Source organism: Homarus americanus, unplaced genomic scaffold (genome assembly GCF_018991925.1).
Source record: "Homarus americanus isolate GMGI-L3 unplaced genomic scaffold, GMGI_Hamer_2.0 scaffold367, whole genome shotgun sequence".
NCBI classification, from domain to species: domain Eukaryota; kingdom Metazoa; phylum Arthropoda; class Malacostraca; order Decapoda; family Nephropidae; genus Homarus; species Homarus americanus.
The window spans coordinates 4,519,844-4,534,429 of record NW_024743709.1 but is presented as its reverse complement, the minus strand read 5'-3'; the positions used below and the strand labels follow the sequence as shown (position 1 = coordinate 4,534,429).

General features: G+C 45.1%; 1 protein-coding gene across 2 annotated transcripts; it reads left to right on the top strand.

Annotated features, from left to right (window-relative positions):
* Nucleotides 1-1,874: 1,874 nt before the first annotated feature.
* On the top strand, nucleotides 1,875-14,162 carry LOC121877370. Of its 2 annotated transcripts, none has more exons than XM_042383104.1 (7): nucleotides 1,875-2,618; nucleotides 7,457-7,738; nucleotides 8,078-8,305; nucleotides 9,989-10,161; nucleotides 10,339-10,488; nucleotides 11,515-11,619; nucleotides 12,348-14,162. In XM_042383104.1, the coding sequence occupies exons 1-7, from the start codon at nucleotides 2,099-2,101 to the stop codon at nucleotides 12,603-12,605; spliced, it is 1,716 nt and encodes a 571-aa protein (XP_042239038.1). In that variant the 5' UTR covers nucleotides 1,875-2,098; the 3' UTR covers nucleotides 12,606-14,162. The 2 variants fall into 2 exon arrangements, with proteins under 2 accessions (XP_042239038.1, XP_042239039.1); XM_042383105.1 differs by having other exon boundaries at nucleotides 2,261-2,618; nucleotides 7,434-7,738.
* The last annotated feature ends 424 nt before the right edge of the window (nucleotides 14,163-14,586 follow it).

Here is a 14,586-nt window from a genome sequence, read left to right as displayed (position 1 = left end):
GATAGATAGATTAGAAAAATAGATAGAGAGGAAGAGGGATACATACATACATACATACATACATACATACATACCCAGTACATACATACATACATACATACATACATACTGTACATACATACATACATACATACATAGAGAAAGGGACAAAAGAGAACAAAAGATTAATTAAAAAGTGATAATTACAAGAGAAGGAGGTGGAGGAGAGGAGCGAGAGGAGGAAATGGAGGAGAGCGAGAGGAGGAAGTGGAGGAGAGCGAGAGGAGGAGGAGGAGGAGAGCGAGAGGAGGAGGAGAAGAGCGAGAGGAGGAGAGCGACTGGGGTTCCGTGAAACAAAAAATGGCTGCCATTGAGGAAGGAAGGAGTGGGGAGAGAAGGAGCAAGAGAGAAAAGAATGGCAGGGAGAGAAGGAATGGCAAGGAAGGGAGGGAGCAAGGAGGGAGGGAGGGAGCAAGAAAAGAGGGATGGAAGGAACAGGGAGGAGAGCAAAGAAGGGAGCATACAGGAGGGAAAGGAGGAACTTAGTAAGGAAAAGAAAGAAAGAAAGAAAGAAAGATAGATTAAGGGGAGGGAGGGAGGGAAGGAAGGAGGAAAAGAAGGAAAATATAGGAAGGGGCGGAAGGAGAGGAGGGGAATATAGGAGGGAAGGAGGGGAAATATAGGAGTAAATGAGGACGGGAAGGAGGAAAAGAAGGAAAATTTAGGAGGGGACGGAAGTGCGGGAGTGTCACGGGTGTAGCGGAAGCGTGTATTGGTAAGTGCTGTTCAACCCCGCCCCTATAAGCCTCCACCTCCCCCCCACCCCACCTACCCACACCCACACACCCACTCCTGTGTGTGTGTGGGTGTGGGTTGAGATCGTCAGTCCAGTTCTTATTTGTGTCATAGTATAGATGACACACACACACACAGGAGTGGGTGTGGACAGGTGTGCTTTTGTACTGGTGTAATGGGTATAGATTCTATACCCATTACACCAGTACAAAAGCACACATACATACATACATACATACATACATACATACATACATACATACATACATACATACATACATACATACATACATACAGACAGACACAAACCTTGGTGACCTGAGAAACTGGCTCTTCAGAGGTGACCCGGGGAGCCCACCCGTCCTCCGCCAGCCTGGTCTCTCTCTCTTTCTCTCTCTCTCTCTCTCATTTCTGCAGAGAAATCCCCTCCAGACGAACAGAATAACAACTATATGTGTGTGTGTGTGTGTGCAAGGTTTGGTTAGGCTAGCTAGATTAGGATCTGCTAGCGTAATGGTGGTTAAGTGGTGGTTAGGTTAGGTTAATGCTGGCATGGTTAGATTAGGTTATAGGATGTTATTGTGATTAGGTTAACTAAAGTTAGCAGTTAGGTGGTAAGATTAGGGTTAGATTAGGGTTAGGTTAGGTTAATATTCAGGTAAAATAAGTTGATCCAGACCTGCATTACAACCCATGACTCGTAACAAAGCGGAAGATCTGCTGCTGTGGAAGACTTGCCAGGCTCTTAACTTCCATACATCCTGGAAGAGTGGCCGAAGAAGATCCAGGGTGTGGGTGTACTGTAGAGGTGACTCATAGACGACGATGGTGAGAAGCCACAAGATATTAGGAGAGTGGGAGTGATAGGAAGATGACAAGAAGGGGCACACCCAGAAGAAGGTTTGTGTCGGGGACTGGCAGAGGAACGGGAGGGAGGGTGGAGGGGGGACATCCTCGTGAGGGTGGAGGGTCGACCAGTTCACACATCAAAGGAAGCCGCCGGAGTTGTGAGGAGTCGGCGTGTTTGATCTTTGGTGCGATTATCACAGCTCGGTCGGTACTCGGCAGCGTTCAGCTACGGCGTTTATAGGCAGGAGCGCAGACGAGGCAGGAGCCAGTGTGTGTTGTCCCGGGCCACGGACCAGATCAAGCGAACCCTCGCTCGTAACACCTACACCGCGCTCCATACTGCAGGTGTGTGACTCCCTGACATACGCTGTTCACACGCTGCCACCACCTATCGTCCCATATACAAGTGAGCGGTGGTGTGGTGGAGAGAGGTAATAGTACAATCTGTGTGAGGACTGTGGCACGTGTTGTGGTAATGAGTGGTCACCAACAGAAGGTGATGAGGTACGTGTGTGTGCTTGTGGTGGTGGGTGTGGTCTTAGCCTCTCCTGACCTGCTACAGGAGGAGGCCAGGGCTCTAGATGATAACATAGAAATGGTCACATCGAGTCCACAAGACACCTTAGAAGTGTCCCATGATGATGACGATGATGATGATGCCCCGATGAATGAGCTCACGACTAAATGGGCGGGGGCGGCATATGACCTGCTACAGTCGCTGTCATGCGAGGCGCCCTCCTGGACGACAGAGAAGGCGTGTCGTGCTGCCCAGCTGGTACCCCGCAGGTTGATGCGGGTATGGGCGACCCAAGGGGGGCAGCGGCAGTATGTGGCGAGGCTCCCAGATGGGTCCTTGTACAGGTCTGGCCGCCACCACGGGGTTCTGATGCTCGACCCTTACCCCACCGCCTCCTGGGGACACCTGGTCCTTGTCATCTTCGTCAACACCAACACCTCCCTCACACACTGCTCCAACACCAAGGGCTACTGGATAGGTGAGTATATTCTCTTACACAGCTCAGACAAGTTGGTAGATGAGACATACTGGTAAGTGATACATACTGGTATGACATATAAGTAGGTGACAATTACTGGTAAATAAGACACACTGGTAAGTGAGACATGCTGGTAAGTGACGCATACTGGTGAGACATACTGGTAAGTGACGCATACTGGTGAGACATACTGGTAAGTGACGCATACTGGTGAGACATGCTGGTAAGTGACACCGGTAAGTGAGACATACCGGAGACACATTAATTCATTCTTCTCACTAAATAAACGTCCGCTCATGCTCCTCAAATTAATCTTAACCTAGTATAACTTAACCTAACCCAACTCAATCTAATCTAACTTAACCTAACCCAACTTAACCCAATCTAACTTAACCCAACTCAACCTGATCTAACTTAGCCTAACCCAACTTTATCTCACTTAACGTAACCTTTATCTAATTTAACCTAACCCGAATTAACCTATCATAATCTACCGCCCCCCGCCCCCCCAGGTGGCTTTAGGAAAATTAAGCTTAGGTCTCTAAATTACAGGTGATCTAAATGATGATGATAATAATAATATAACGATAATAATAATAATAACATAAAAATAAGAAAAATATAATAATCCTAATGATAATAATAATAATAATCGAGTCTCTATTCGTATTCCACTATATTATTCAACATTTCTAGCTCTATCTATCTACTTATCTTAGACAACACGCAGAAACACACACACACACACACACACACACACACACACACACACACACACTTCCGTTCGGTCACTAATTATACAGATTAAGTACACAGATATAGGTGGTGACAGCAACATGAGTACCTAAAGCTGGTGACGACACAAAACTGCGTAACAGAACGTAAGAACACGAGGGCTCCGAAACATTACAAGATGAAAGCAACCTTTTAGTGTGTAGTGAAAAATGGCAGATACAATTTAATGTGGAAAGTTTATGTTTCTAAGGCTAGGGAATGAAAACTGGAACAAGTTATCAGCTGAACAATGCAAATATGGAGATATCTGACTCATAAGTAAAAACCTTCTAGTATTCAAGTTAGCTCTGTGTTTATTTTCAAAACAAGACTAGCAAACCATAAGGAGTCTTCACTAGGAGAGTTAGCGAGGCAATCACCAAACCACGTCTCGTGTATGTGAGATCTCATTTGATATAATGCAGCTCCGTTTTGGTCCCCACACAATAGGATGGATATCGATTATCCTAGAAAGCATTCAGAAGAGGATAACAAAGCTATTCCCTGGCATTAGGAACCTTGAGTACAGAGACGGACTAAGATACATGAATTTGCATTCTCTTGAAAGTCGTCGTGAGGGCAGATATGATCGAAGTGTATAAATGGAAGATGGGACCTAACTAAGGTACATAAACTATCAAACCAGTATAGCGAACACGTAGTAATGGTTTTGAATTAGACAAATTTAGAGTTTGGCATGAAATAGATAAACATTGGTTTGGAGTAGAGTGGTGGAGTGGGAAAAAATTACCATTAACTCACAAGGAAACTTCAAATATAGGCTGGACAGTTATATAAGTGATAAAGGTTGGGTGAAAACAAGGTTGTCCTAGTTTGGGCCTACTGCAGTGTCCTTCGTTCTTATTTTATCTTCAAATGAAGAACAGAGTTAGAAATCTCTCTCTCTCTCTCTCTCTCTCTCTCTCTCTCTCTCTCGCTTGTGTACACTGAAGTCAGTAGTATATACCGAGGGAAGCAAGAACGAAGTATAATGAGTATGCCTTCTATCACCACAGTATGCCATCCATCACTCAGGGTCTACCCAGCCTACACCCCCCGCCACCGCCCCTAAATACCCACACACACACACACACACACACACACACACACACACACACACACACACACACACTTCTTGCATTCTATTCTTATTCCTGTTCACGAAATATAAGCGCGTTTGTATTCATTCCACACTGCATTAAAGGCCTGTGGGGTCACTTGAAATTAGTCACCCCAATTTATTTCTCCTAACAACTAACGGTCCTAACTCTGCCTAGGGGATTGGGTTAGGTTAAGTGAGTTTTAAATGCTATACATAAGGTGGTGGCAAGTAGGTTGTATGGAGATGGTGGCAGGCAAGACACAGAGAGATGGTGGCAGGCAAGACACAGAGAGATGGTGGCAGGCAAGACAGAGATGGTGGCAGGCAAGACACAAGAGAGATGGTGGCAGGCAAGACACAGAGAGATGGTGGCAGGCAAGACACAGAGAGGATGGTGGCAGGCAAGACACAAAGAGAGATGGTGGCAGGCAAGACACAGAGAGAGATGGTGGACGCAGAGAGATGGTGGCAGGCAAGACACAGAGAGATGGTGGCAGGCAAGACACAGAGAGATGGTGGCAGGCAAGACACAGAGAGATGGTGGCAGGCAAGACGCAGAGAGATGGTGGCAGGCAAGACACAGAGAGATGGTGGCAGGCAAGACACAGAGAGATGGTGGCAGGCAAGACACAGAGAGATGGTGGCAGGCAAGACAGAGATGGTGGCAGGCAAGACACAGAGAGATGGTGGCAGGCAAGACACAGAGAGATGGTGGCAGGCAAGACACAGAGAGATGGTGGCAGCAAGACGCAGAGAGATGGTGGCAAGCAAGCAGAGAGATGGTGGCAGGCAAGACGCAGAGATGGTGGCAAGCAAGACACAGAGAGATGGTGGCAGGCAAGACACAGAGAGATGGTGGCAGGCAAGACACAGAGAGATGGTGGCAGGCAAGACACAGAGAGATGGTGGCAAGCAAGACGCAGAGAGATGGTGGCAGGCAAGACACAGAGAGATGGTGGTGAGCGTAGTTGGGTAGCCAGCAATGGGCCACAAGCCAACCCGCTTTCATATGCCGCCCACACATACACATCAAACGCCACCGCCGCCACCGTGTCTTATTGTAAGGATCTTTCTTAACCACCAACAACTGCTGGACATGATGACACAGGCCTTGGCGGCTCTCACCATCAACACGGGATATTTATCATGATTACTGAAGGACCAAACTTTTGAATTAACATGTTAGATCACCTTTAGATTAGTCCCCCAAAAAAAAAAATGTATTTCACCTTATAAACAACCATCATAACCTAACTAAACCTAGCTTAACCTAACCAAACCTTCACAAACCTAACCTAACCTAACCTAACCTAACCCCCCACACCTTTGTCCAGCAACCCCCTCCCGTGAATGAACAAGTATACTGTGACTTTTTCTTCGTTCTCATTTTGCAGTGTGTGGTATTCAGACCGACGTTCGTGCTTGGAAATCACTCGAGTGTAAACAATTTTGCCTTGGTGTTGAGATATTTAGTTCACCCGATGACTGAAAACACAAACTTATCCTTACCTAACCTAATGCTAACCTAACCTAACCTAACCTAACCTAACCTAACCTAACTAATCTAACCTAACCTAATCCAACCTAACCTCTCTCTCTCTCTCTCTCTCTCTCTCTCTACCACATAAGGTAAGGGATAAAAAGACTTCAATGCAACGCCGAAAATGATCCAGGACATCTTTTTTTCCTTTCGTCATATTATGTGTGTACAGGAGACATTAGCAGTAGTGTGGCTATGTGTGTACAGGAGACATTAGCAGTAGTGTCAGTGTGACAGGAGACATAGTAGGTGGCTATGTGTGTACAGGGACATTAGCAGTAGTGTGGCTATGTGTGTACATGAGACATTACAGTAGTGTGTATGTGTGGTAGTGTACAGGAGACATTAGCAGTAGTGTGGCTATGTGTGTACAGGAGACATTAGCAGTAGTGTGGCTATGTGTGTACAGGAGACATTAGCAGTAGTGTGGCTATGTGTGTACAGGAGACATTAGCAGTAGTGTGGCTATGTGTGTACAGGAGACATTAGCAGTAGTGTGGCTATGTGTGTACAGGAGACATTAGCAGTAGTGTGGCTATGTGTGTACAGGAGACATTAGCAGTAGTGTGGCTATGTGTGTACAGGAGACATTAGCAGTAGTGTGGCTATGTGTGTACAGGAGACATTAGCAGTAGTGTGGCTATGTGTGTACAGGAGACATTAGCAGCTGTGTGTACAGTGTGTGTGGCTATGTGTGTGTGTGTGTGTGTGTGTGTCAGGGAGGGGAGGGGCAGGTGAGGCCAGACACACAGGTAATGGGTTGCAGGAGTGCCCAGGTGTTGAGTCGACAAACACGATCACCTCAAGGCCAGGCAGAGGAGCGGATGGAGGAGGGACAGGCAGACGGACGAGGGGGGGGGTTAGTGGGGGTTGACAGGACGACACCTACATTACAATGAGTTGACACCCTTCCCTGGCAGGACCCCCCTCCCCATCCCTCCCTCACACCATGATAAACACTGACACCACCAACACACCATGATAAACACTGACACCACCAACATTATCTTAAGTTCGTGTGTGTGTGTGTGTGTAAACCTGACGACGTAACTTATCTTTATCTAAACTAACGTAACCTAGGTCCAGCCTACCTTAACCTCGGCTTATCTTACCTAATCTGACAACGTACCTTTAACTAACCTAACCTAATCTGACAACCTACCCTTAACTAACCTAATCTAATCTAACCTAACCGAGCCAAGCCAGAGTACTTCCCGGAAATACTCCCAGTGTCAGGTTGCATACTGTACCGTCATCCCTTGATATTATTCGTGATGCTTAAATATATTAAATATAATCATGTATATACAAAAATGTACACTTTATAGCCTGTAAGTGCTCGTGTGAGTGTGGACAGGTTTAGGGCTCTCTAATACCTTCACTTTCAATACTGTAACAGTGTTTCTCGTGGTCGCCTCCCAGAGCCCGGGGACTGCTTAATGGTAGCGGTGAAGGAGCGTTGCCGTAACCTGTTTGAGCGACGAGGCCGCCGCAAGAACTATGCCCGGCGGTGTGAGATCAATCTGCCGCCCCTAGTGGTGCGGGAGGAGGAGGTGGGAACCCTGACCCACACCTCCCATGGCCCCAGACTGAGTCAGCGTCCCCTGCAGCGCCTCAGGTGTAGAGACGATGCCCACGGGTACGCCCTCTGTGTCCGCCTCAGGCCTCTCAACGAGACCAACCACCTCGTGTGTGATCCACTAGGTGTGTCGCTCTTTGTTGTGTGATATATCAAAATGGTGGTAATTGGAGTGTATCCCTGTATGTAATTATTATTATTATTATTATTAGTAGTAGTAGTAGTAGTAGTACCATCACTCATTATTAATATTATAATCAGGTGTACTAATAAATAATAATTATAATCATTATCATATTCACCTTTATCAATATCATCGGTGTAGGACTACTATTAGTATGAGTTTTTTGATTAATTAAAATATTTTTTATTCCTGTATTCACCTATACAATATTTTTTATTCAACTTGCTTATTTTCAATTCTTTAATAAAATTTCGTCCTTCAACAACTTTTCTTCCTCTAGGAGTCAACTCTAAGAGGTGTTCGTCTCGACATGACACCGTACACACCAGGTGCCGACTGTTTGAGGTGTGTGACCAGGCGGTAGTGGTGTCGGGGGGCTGGAGCCGTGACCTGTCCCCAGAGCACACAAGCCAAACCCTCGACGCCGCCTACCACATGCTCAGGCACAACGGCTTCCACAAGGGTAACATCAAGATCTTCTATGCCAATGGAGCCAAGAAGGATGCCCGTAAGTTTAGTGATGCGCCAACAGGCCTAGCGTAGATGTGTGTGTGTGTGTGTGTGTGTGTATGCGCCCGAGTACAATCATGTCAGTTGTCAGTGTTTCGTCAGCACTACCAAGTTAAGACATTGTCACCCTCCCTCCAGCAACACAAACGCCCTCAAAACGCCATGACGGCTTCCTAGAAACATGAGACAAGTGTGAGAGTGTCTAGTGAAGTGTGTGTTTCGCGGAAGGGCTGATATTAGGTTTACGTAACTGGGAGTAGATGGAGTGTTGCCCAGCTTTACAACTTCCCAGAACTTTATCTCGCATGGGAAAGACTCATCCCCCACCCTCCACCCTCATGTTTCCGGAATGACATACAAGGCGGACATGTAATAATGTAGATGAGAAGCAACCTGTCTAAAAACTGCTTTGCCAGACGAACGTACTCTGACGAAACTGATTCCTGGAAAACAACTTCTGGACTCCGTTTAAATCAGCCGAGTACAGTACGATACCTGTGTATGTATTTCCTGAACTTACTAATGGATGTCTAGTTTCCCGCGTGAGGGATAGTTCTCTTTTCAAGTTTGGGTTAAACCAATTTGTGACCTACAGTGACTTTACATTTTTAAACACATGCGCTTTAAATTCTTTATTCTAGTTAAATACATTAATTATATATGAAGGCTATGTTAGCATGAATAGTGGCCATGTTTATCTCCGTTCTTGGGGTGTAGCTATATGCTGTTAGATGAATATGTTCGTCTACTCGTATAACACAAAACAATCATTTTAACAAACAAATACAGATCTATTCATAGTTACACACACACACACAGACGCGCACGCACACACACACACACACACACACACACACACACACACGTTCTCCATCCAGTCAACTGGCTCGCTGTGGCTGCCAACTGATTCCATCCAGGTGGCAGACGAAACCAAGTTGTTGTTAAGCGGAATCATCCACTCCTCCTCTCTCCCCTTTGTCAGAAGAAAAAAATTCTCAACAAGATGATTTCGTCATTAGTCCCGTAAAGAAGCCAGATCACAGGCTATTACGCTCAATTAGGGGCCTGGCGAAGTGTTGGTCCGGGAAGGCGCATCGTTTGAAGTTGACCAGGTGGGCGGGGCCAGTGAGCTCCTGCCCTCTCATTAACTCCGCCTAGCTCTGTCATTACTCCGCCTCCCTCACGCCCACCGTGACACTCCCCCCCCCCTTCCTCCTCCCACCACCACCCTCACCGACGCATTGCTAAAAGTTGTGGAAGGTAGTAATGTGCAGAGTGTGTGTGTGTGTGTGTGTGTGTATGTGTGTGTGTGTGTGTGTGTGTGTGTGTGTGTGTGTCAGCCCCCTTCACAGTCACCCAGTATGTCATCTACACAAACACTCAATCTACCATATACACAAACACTCAATCTACCATCTACAGTACACAAACACCAAGTCTGTCAATGCGGTAGCAACTTAAATGACTCCCCCTCCCTCCATCCTAAAAGCTCTCAATCAAACCTAAAACCATTAAATTTACGTTAGGTTAAGTTTTTTAGCGCTAACTCCCAAGAGTAATCGATGTGCCAGCCTTATTAACCAATGACCACCACCATCATCACTACCAACCACCACCACTACCACCAACCATCACCACCACCAGCCACTACCACCACCACCACCTCTACTCACTTCCTCAGGGCCAGTTCTGCAGCACGCCGTATACCCGTCCTCCCTCAAGCTGGGGCTGCGCTATCACCTCAGAGCCCTGTGTGCCACGCCTCTCTGTACCGACTCCCTTCTCCTCTACCTCGCTGGACCCTCTCTCAATGATGGCACCATCCTCCTTTGGGACGAGGACCGCAATGGCCTGGTTAGTCACGCATCCATCTGTTTATCCATGTGTCTGTCTGTCAAGCTGTAACCACAAACACGTGGTCGTTCGTTCAGATAAAGTAGAAGTAGTGTGTGATGTGTGTAAGTGTAGCAGTAAGTGGTCTGGTGGTGTGTATAAGTGTACTAGTAAGTGGTGTGGTGTGTACTTGTACAGGCGCGAGGCGGGGAAGTGTACAGCCCGCGGGAATTACTGAGGGACGTGCAGGAGTGTGCGGCGCGGCAGGTCACTCTCCTGATCGACACCTCCTACGCTGGGGAGATCGTCAACGCCTTCGCCAAGTCCAAGAAACACAGAAATGTCCAGGTACGTTGGCTCTCTCTCCCAGCTGACCACACATCTTCACTTAACCTAATCTAACCTACCAATGACGTATAAAGCTACAGTTTAACTACATCTTTGTGCAGCTTATCAAATTAAACTATACCAGAATAGGAGCGGATCAAGAAATATCAAAAGAGGGGTTCAAGAAGTTGTGGGTGGGAGGTCATGGCGAGCGCAGCGAGCCCACCCAGCTGGGAGGTTATGGGGGGGGGGGGCGCTATAAGCCCCCCCCCCACCAATATCATGGGCATTGTGAGGCCTTAAGCTATGTGCACTTAATACTAGAAGATAGTCTGATGTCAATAGTAATTACTTTTTAATTTACGAAAACGTCTGAGTACAATACTGCATTAAAGAAAAGTATTGGAATTTTCTGATGAAAAGGGGGAGCCTGACCCCCAAGGACCCCCCTGGATCCGCCCCTGTAGATGCTTATGAAAAATACCTTTGAAAGAATAGAAAAAGTCAGTGTGTTCATATCTTCACCTTCAAGCATCACAACATTTAATAGACCTTATACAAGAACGTTTACAGTATATTTATGTAATTTACTTAACTTTATTTTCATATTTTAATATATATGTCTAAAACGTTCATTGTAAAAAATACTAAACAAGAATTTTCAAGTGCGTTATTGGCCTATAGCGTGACTCCTGGAATAAATATCCAATTAAAGTTTCAAAATACTTAAAAAAAATATTGATCTTTGAAATATCGCTTTATTTTTACATGTGAAAATAACTAATAAATAAATTAACATTCGTGTGTGTGTGTGTGTGTGTAAAAATAACATGTAGCCTACTAACCAGGTATATATAAAACGCATTCTTACTTGCATTTTCATTAAGACTCCAACGATCTGTCAACCAAGGGTAACTAATACACGAGTAAATAATAGATACTGTGCTTAGATTATTATCACATATTTTGTACAGAGGACCAATATGTGCATGCCAGAACAGGATAGAAGGCAATGGATGGGTTGACGGTGTGATTGACTCTCCCAAGGTATTCGCGGTGGGTGGCAGCGACGAGTACTCCTGGGGCAGAGATTTTTCCACCCACTGGACCCACTACGCCCACACTCACGCCTGCACCGCGCAAGTTCACCAGGTAACGCTACAAGCGCCTTTCTGATTCGCTCTCACACACACACACACACACACACATATCACCACCATATGTACACACAGTACATCACCACCATACATACACACATACATAATCATCATACATACACATCACCATCTTATGTACAGACAATACCATCATACGCACACATATACATACACACATACACACACACATCTTACATACTGTCACACACATCACCATCACACACACACACACACACACACACACACACACACACACACACACAAAATAGCCTAAACAGCGTACTCGGTTTGCCCTTCTCTACGCGTTTCAAATACAGTTCGAGGGTGATATATATATATATATATATATATATATATATATATATATATATATATATATATATATATATATATATATATATATATATATATATCAATCAACTTTTCATATCACTGGGTATGGGTATAACTTTTGCTTTTCCTTGTATCAATTGCCGGGGGTACTGTACTGCGGTGTTCCCCAGGACTCATTTAGTTTAAAACTCGGGTTGAAACACGAGGACCCTCTTCAAGGGAAGATGTTGTTTAATAATACGGGCGTTATTGTCGAACATGATTAATGTTCCTCTCTGCCATAAACTTATCTTGATAAAACGCCATAATATAATAAATATATAAATTGTAGGTACACTTGAGGACGACTTAATCATGTTTAATTAATTCTGGTGGTTGTGTCCTGCCCAGGCGTCGCTCAGTGCGGTGAGGCTGTCCACGCCCACCTCCTACGACGGCTCTGGCGGGGAACTAAGGCGGACCATCTTTGGCGCTCCTTGTGACGTGACACCGCCCTACACCTGGCGGGAGCTTCATCACCGCTACCTTGGCTGCCAGAACACCCCTACAGCTCTCTGGATCCGCAGTGTTCCGGCACACTTCTCCCCGCCCGACCCTAAAGATATTATCGACGAATTATTTCTGCCAGGAATAGAAGCCGTCGAATAATTAAAAGGCGACAGTGCGTGACTACTCATGGTAGACGATGTTATGTGCTAGAGGGGCGCAGATTATTTTCTAAAGTAAAATGATCGCCAGGATCTACTGTAATCTGACTGGCATCAAAAACCATCGATTTATCAATCTTCATTGCAATCCATAGTTGAAGTGTTCATCCCCTGGAAGAGCGATATCTAACGCTAGCAACACATAATCAGACTATTCCACGTACTGTACAGGTGCCCAAGATGAATGTATCACGGCTCGAGTACCCGATACCCGGGTCTTCAGCTTGGGGTACGAGATGTGCCAGTGCAGGGCCGTTGTCAGGGCCGAATGCATGGGAGTGAAACGGTGAAATTACCCTGTTTGTGATAAGATACAAACAATAAAGGAGGTAACAAGATAAACGAACCCTGTGATACGTGTTATGTAGCTTTGTTGTGTAGCCGGTAAACAAGGTAATCCATGGTTTCACGTCCATGACTACGGTGCTGTGGTGCCACGTCTCGTACCCGAGCCTTCACACATGCCCAGGCTGTGGTACGTTCATGTGGCGGCAACTGTACGTGTGAAATGTGAGGATGTTAGTGTTGTGGTGAAGTGTTTCTGAATCCACAGTGGTTTAGAGCCATGTGAATACAGGGGGAGGGACCTGTGCTGGATATTCATAACTGGTGAGGAGCTAAAAAGGGTGAAATGCTCCTATGGGTTACCAATAATGGACACTTCTATTTACGCTATACAAATGAACAGTGATGTGGAGGGGGAGTTGTGAAGACCTTGTGACCCCGCTGTTATGAATTAAGCGGCTGTGCACAAACCGCATACTCTTCACTATGCTTTCCTTCATTCATACAGTACAGTATCCAATGTTTTCTTTTTCAGATTCATGCTGCTCATGCTATTTTTTATATTGTTGCATTTCAACCAATATGCAGCCGAAGGACACCCCATATCTCGCTTATTATTTAATTGCGACAGGTAAAGGTAGGGTTCAGAAGAAAGTTCTCGACGTGGTCTATTCATTCTTTAAGTCAAAAACCTTCGGCTGTATATTGGTTTAAAATGCAAAAATTTTCGTCTTCAGTATCATGCAAATAGTATCTCCAGAAATATTGGTTCAATTCCATAATTTATTTCTGGAGGTTAAGTTAGGTTAGGTGAGGTTTGGTTGGGTTTTGAGTCGAGCAATGTGTTTTTCCGGTGGTTTTTGATGGGTCTTATGGGGTGGGGCTCTCTTAAAAACGAATGATTTCAGACATAAAATCAATAGCAAAATCAAACAAAACAAAACAAAATCTGCAAAACACTGCTCACCTCGAGAACCTTACTGGTTGAAAATACAAATTTACTCTATTTTTGTTCATACATAAACTTGGCATTATGGTCACCTCACACCTCTTTTTTTGTCTTTACATATTTCCAGAACACTGAAAACTTTTGTTATTGCGATAGAAAAACAACTCTTCGTCTGGCCATGTACAGTCGGGAACAGAAGTCCTGTCGCCCCTTGTGCTGTTCTGCGAACCAAGAGATTCAGACTCATGAACCCGAAGCAGTAGACACTGGTGCGTTATTCTGCCCATAAATGCTTCGGATTCATGAGTCTGAATCTCAGGGTTCGTGGAGCAGCAGAAGGGGCGACAGGACTTCTGTTCCCGAGTGTACAGAAGGGGCGGGAACTGTTTGAGGTCTGTGGATCTAACTGTCTCTCACCACCTGTACGATGTCTTTTTATTATATTATACTGTATTGTACATTGTATTTTTCGTTATACGATTCAATATCTTATTATATACAAACCATGTATTTCATTTATTTTCTGTTGGGTGTACAAACACAAACACACAATGAAATGTCCAGTGCTTAAACAACAACAAACACGATGAATAGCGGAAATAAACTAAAGTTAGACGACTTTAAAGATAACATGGGCTCAATATTTTTGTTTTCATATTGGAATCATGTACAATATTATCATTACCAT

Bases quoted from the DNA above. Each gene is read 5' to 3' on its own strand.
- LOC121877370 (XM_042383104.1), top strand. From the start codon at position 2,099: ATGAGTGGTCACCAACAGAAGGTGATGAGGTACGTGTGTGTGCTTGTG. The intron at 2,619-7,456 runs GTGAGTATATTC...GTCGCCTCCCAG, and splicing joins CACCAAGGGCTACTGGATAG to AGCCCGGGGACTGCTTAATG. The intron at 10,162-10,338 runs GTTAGTCACGCA...GTACTTGTACAG, and splicing joins ACGAGGACCGCAATGGCCTG to GCGCGAGGCGGGGAAGTGTA.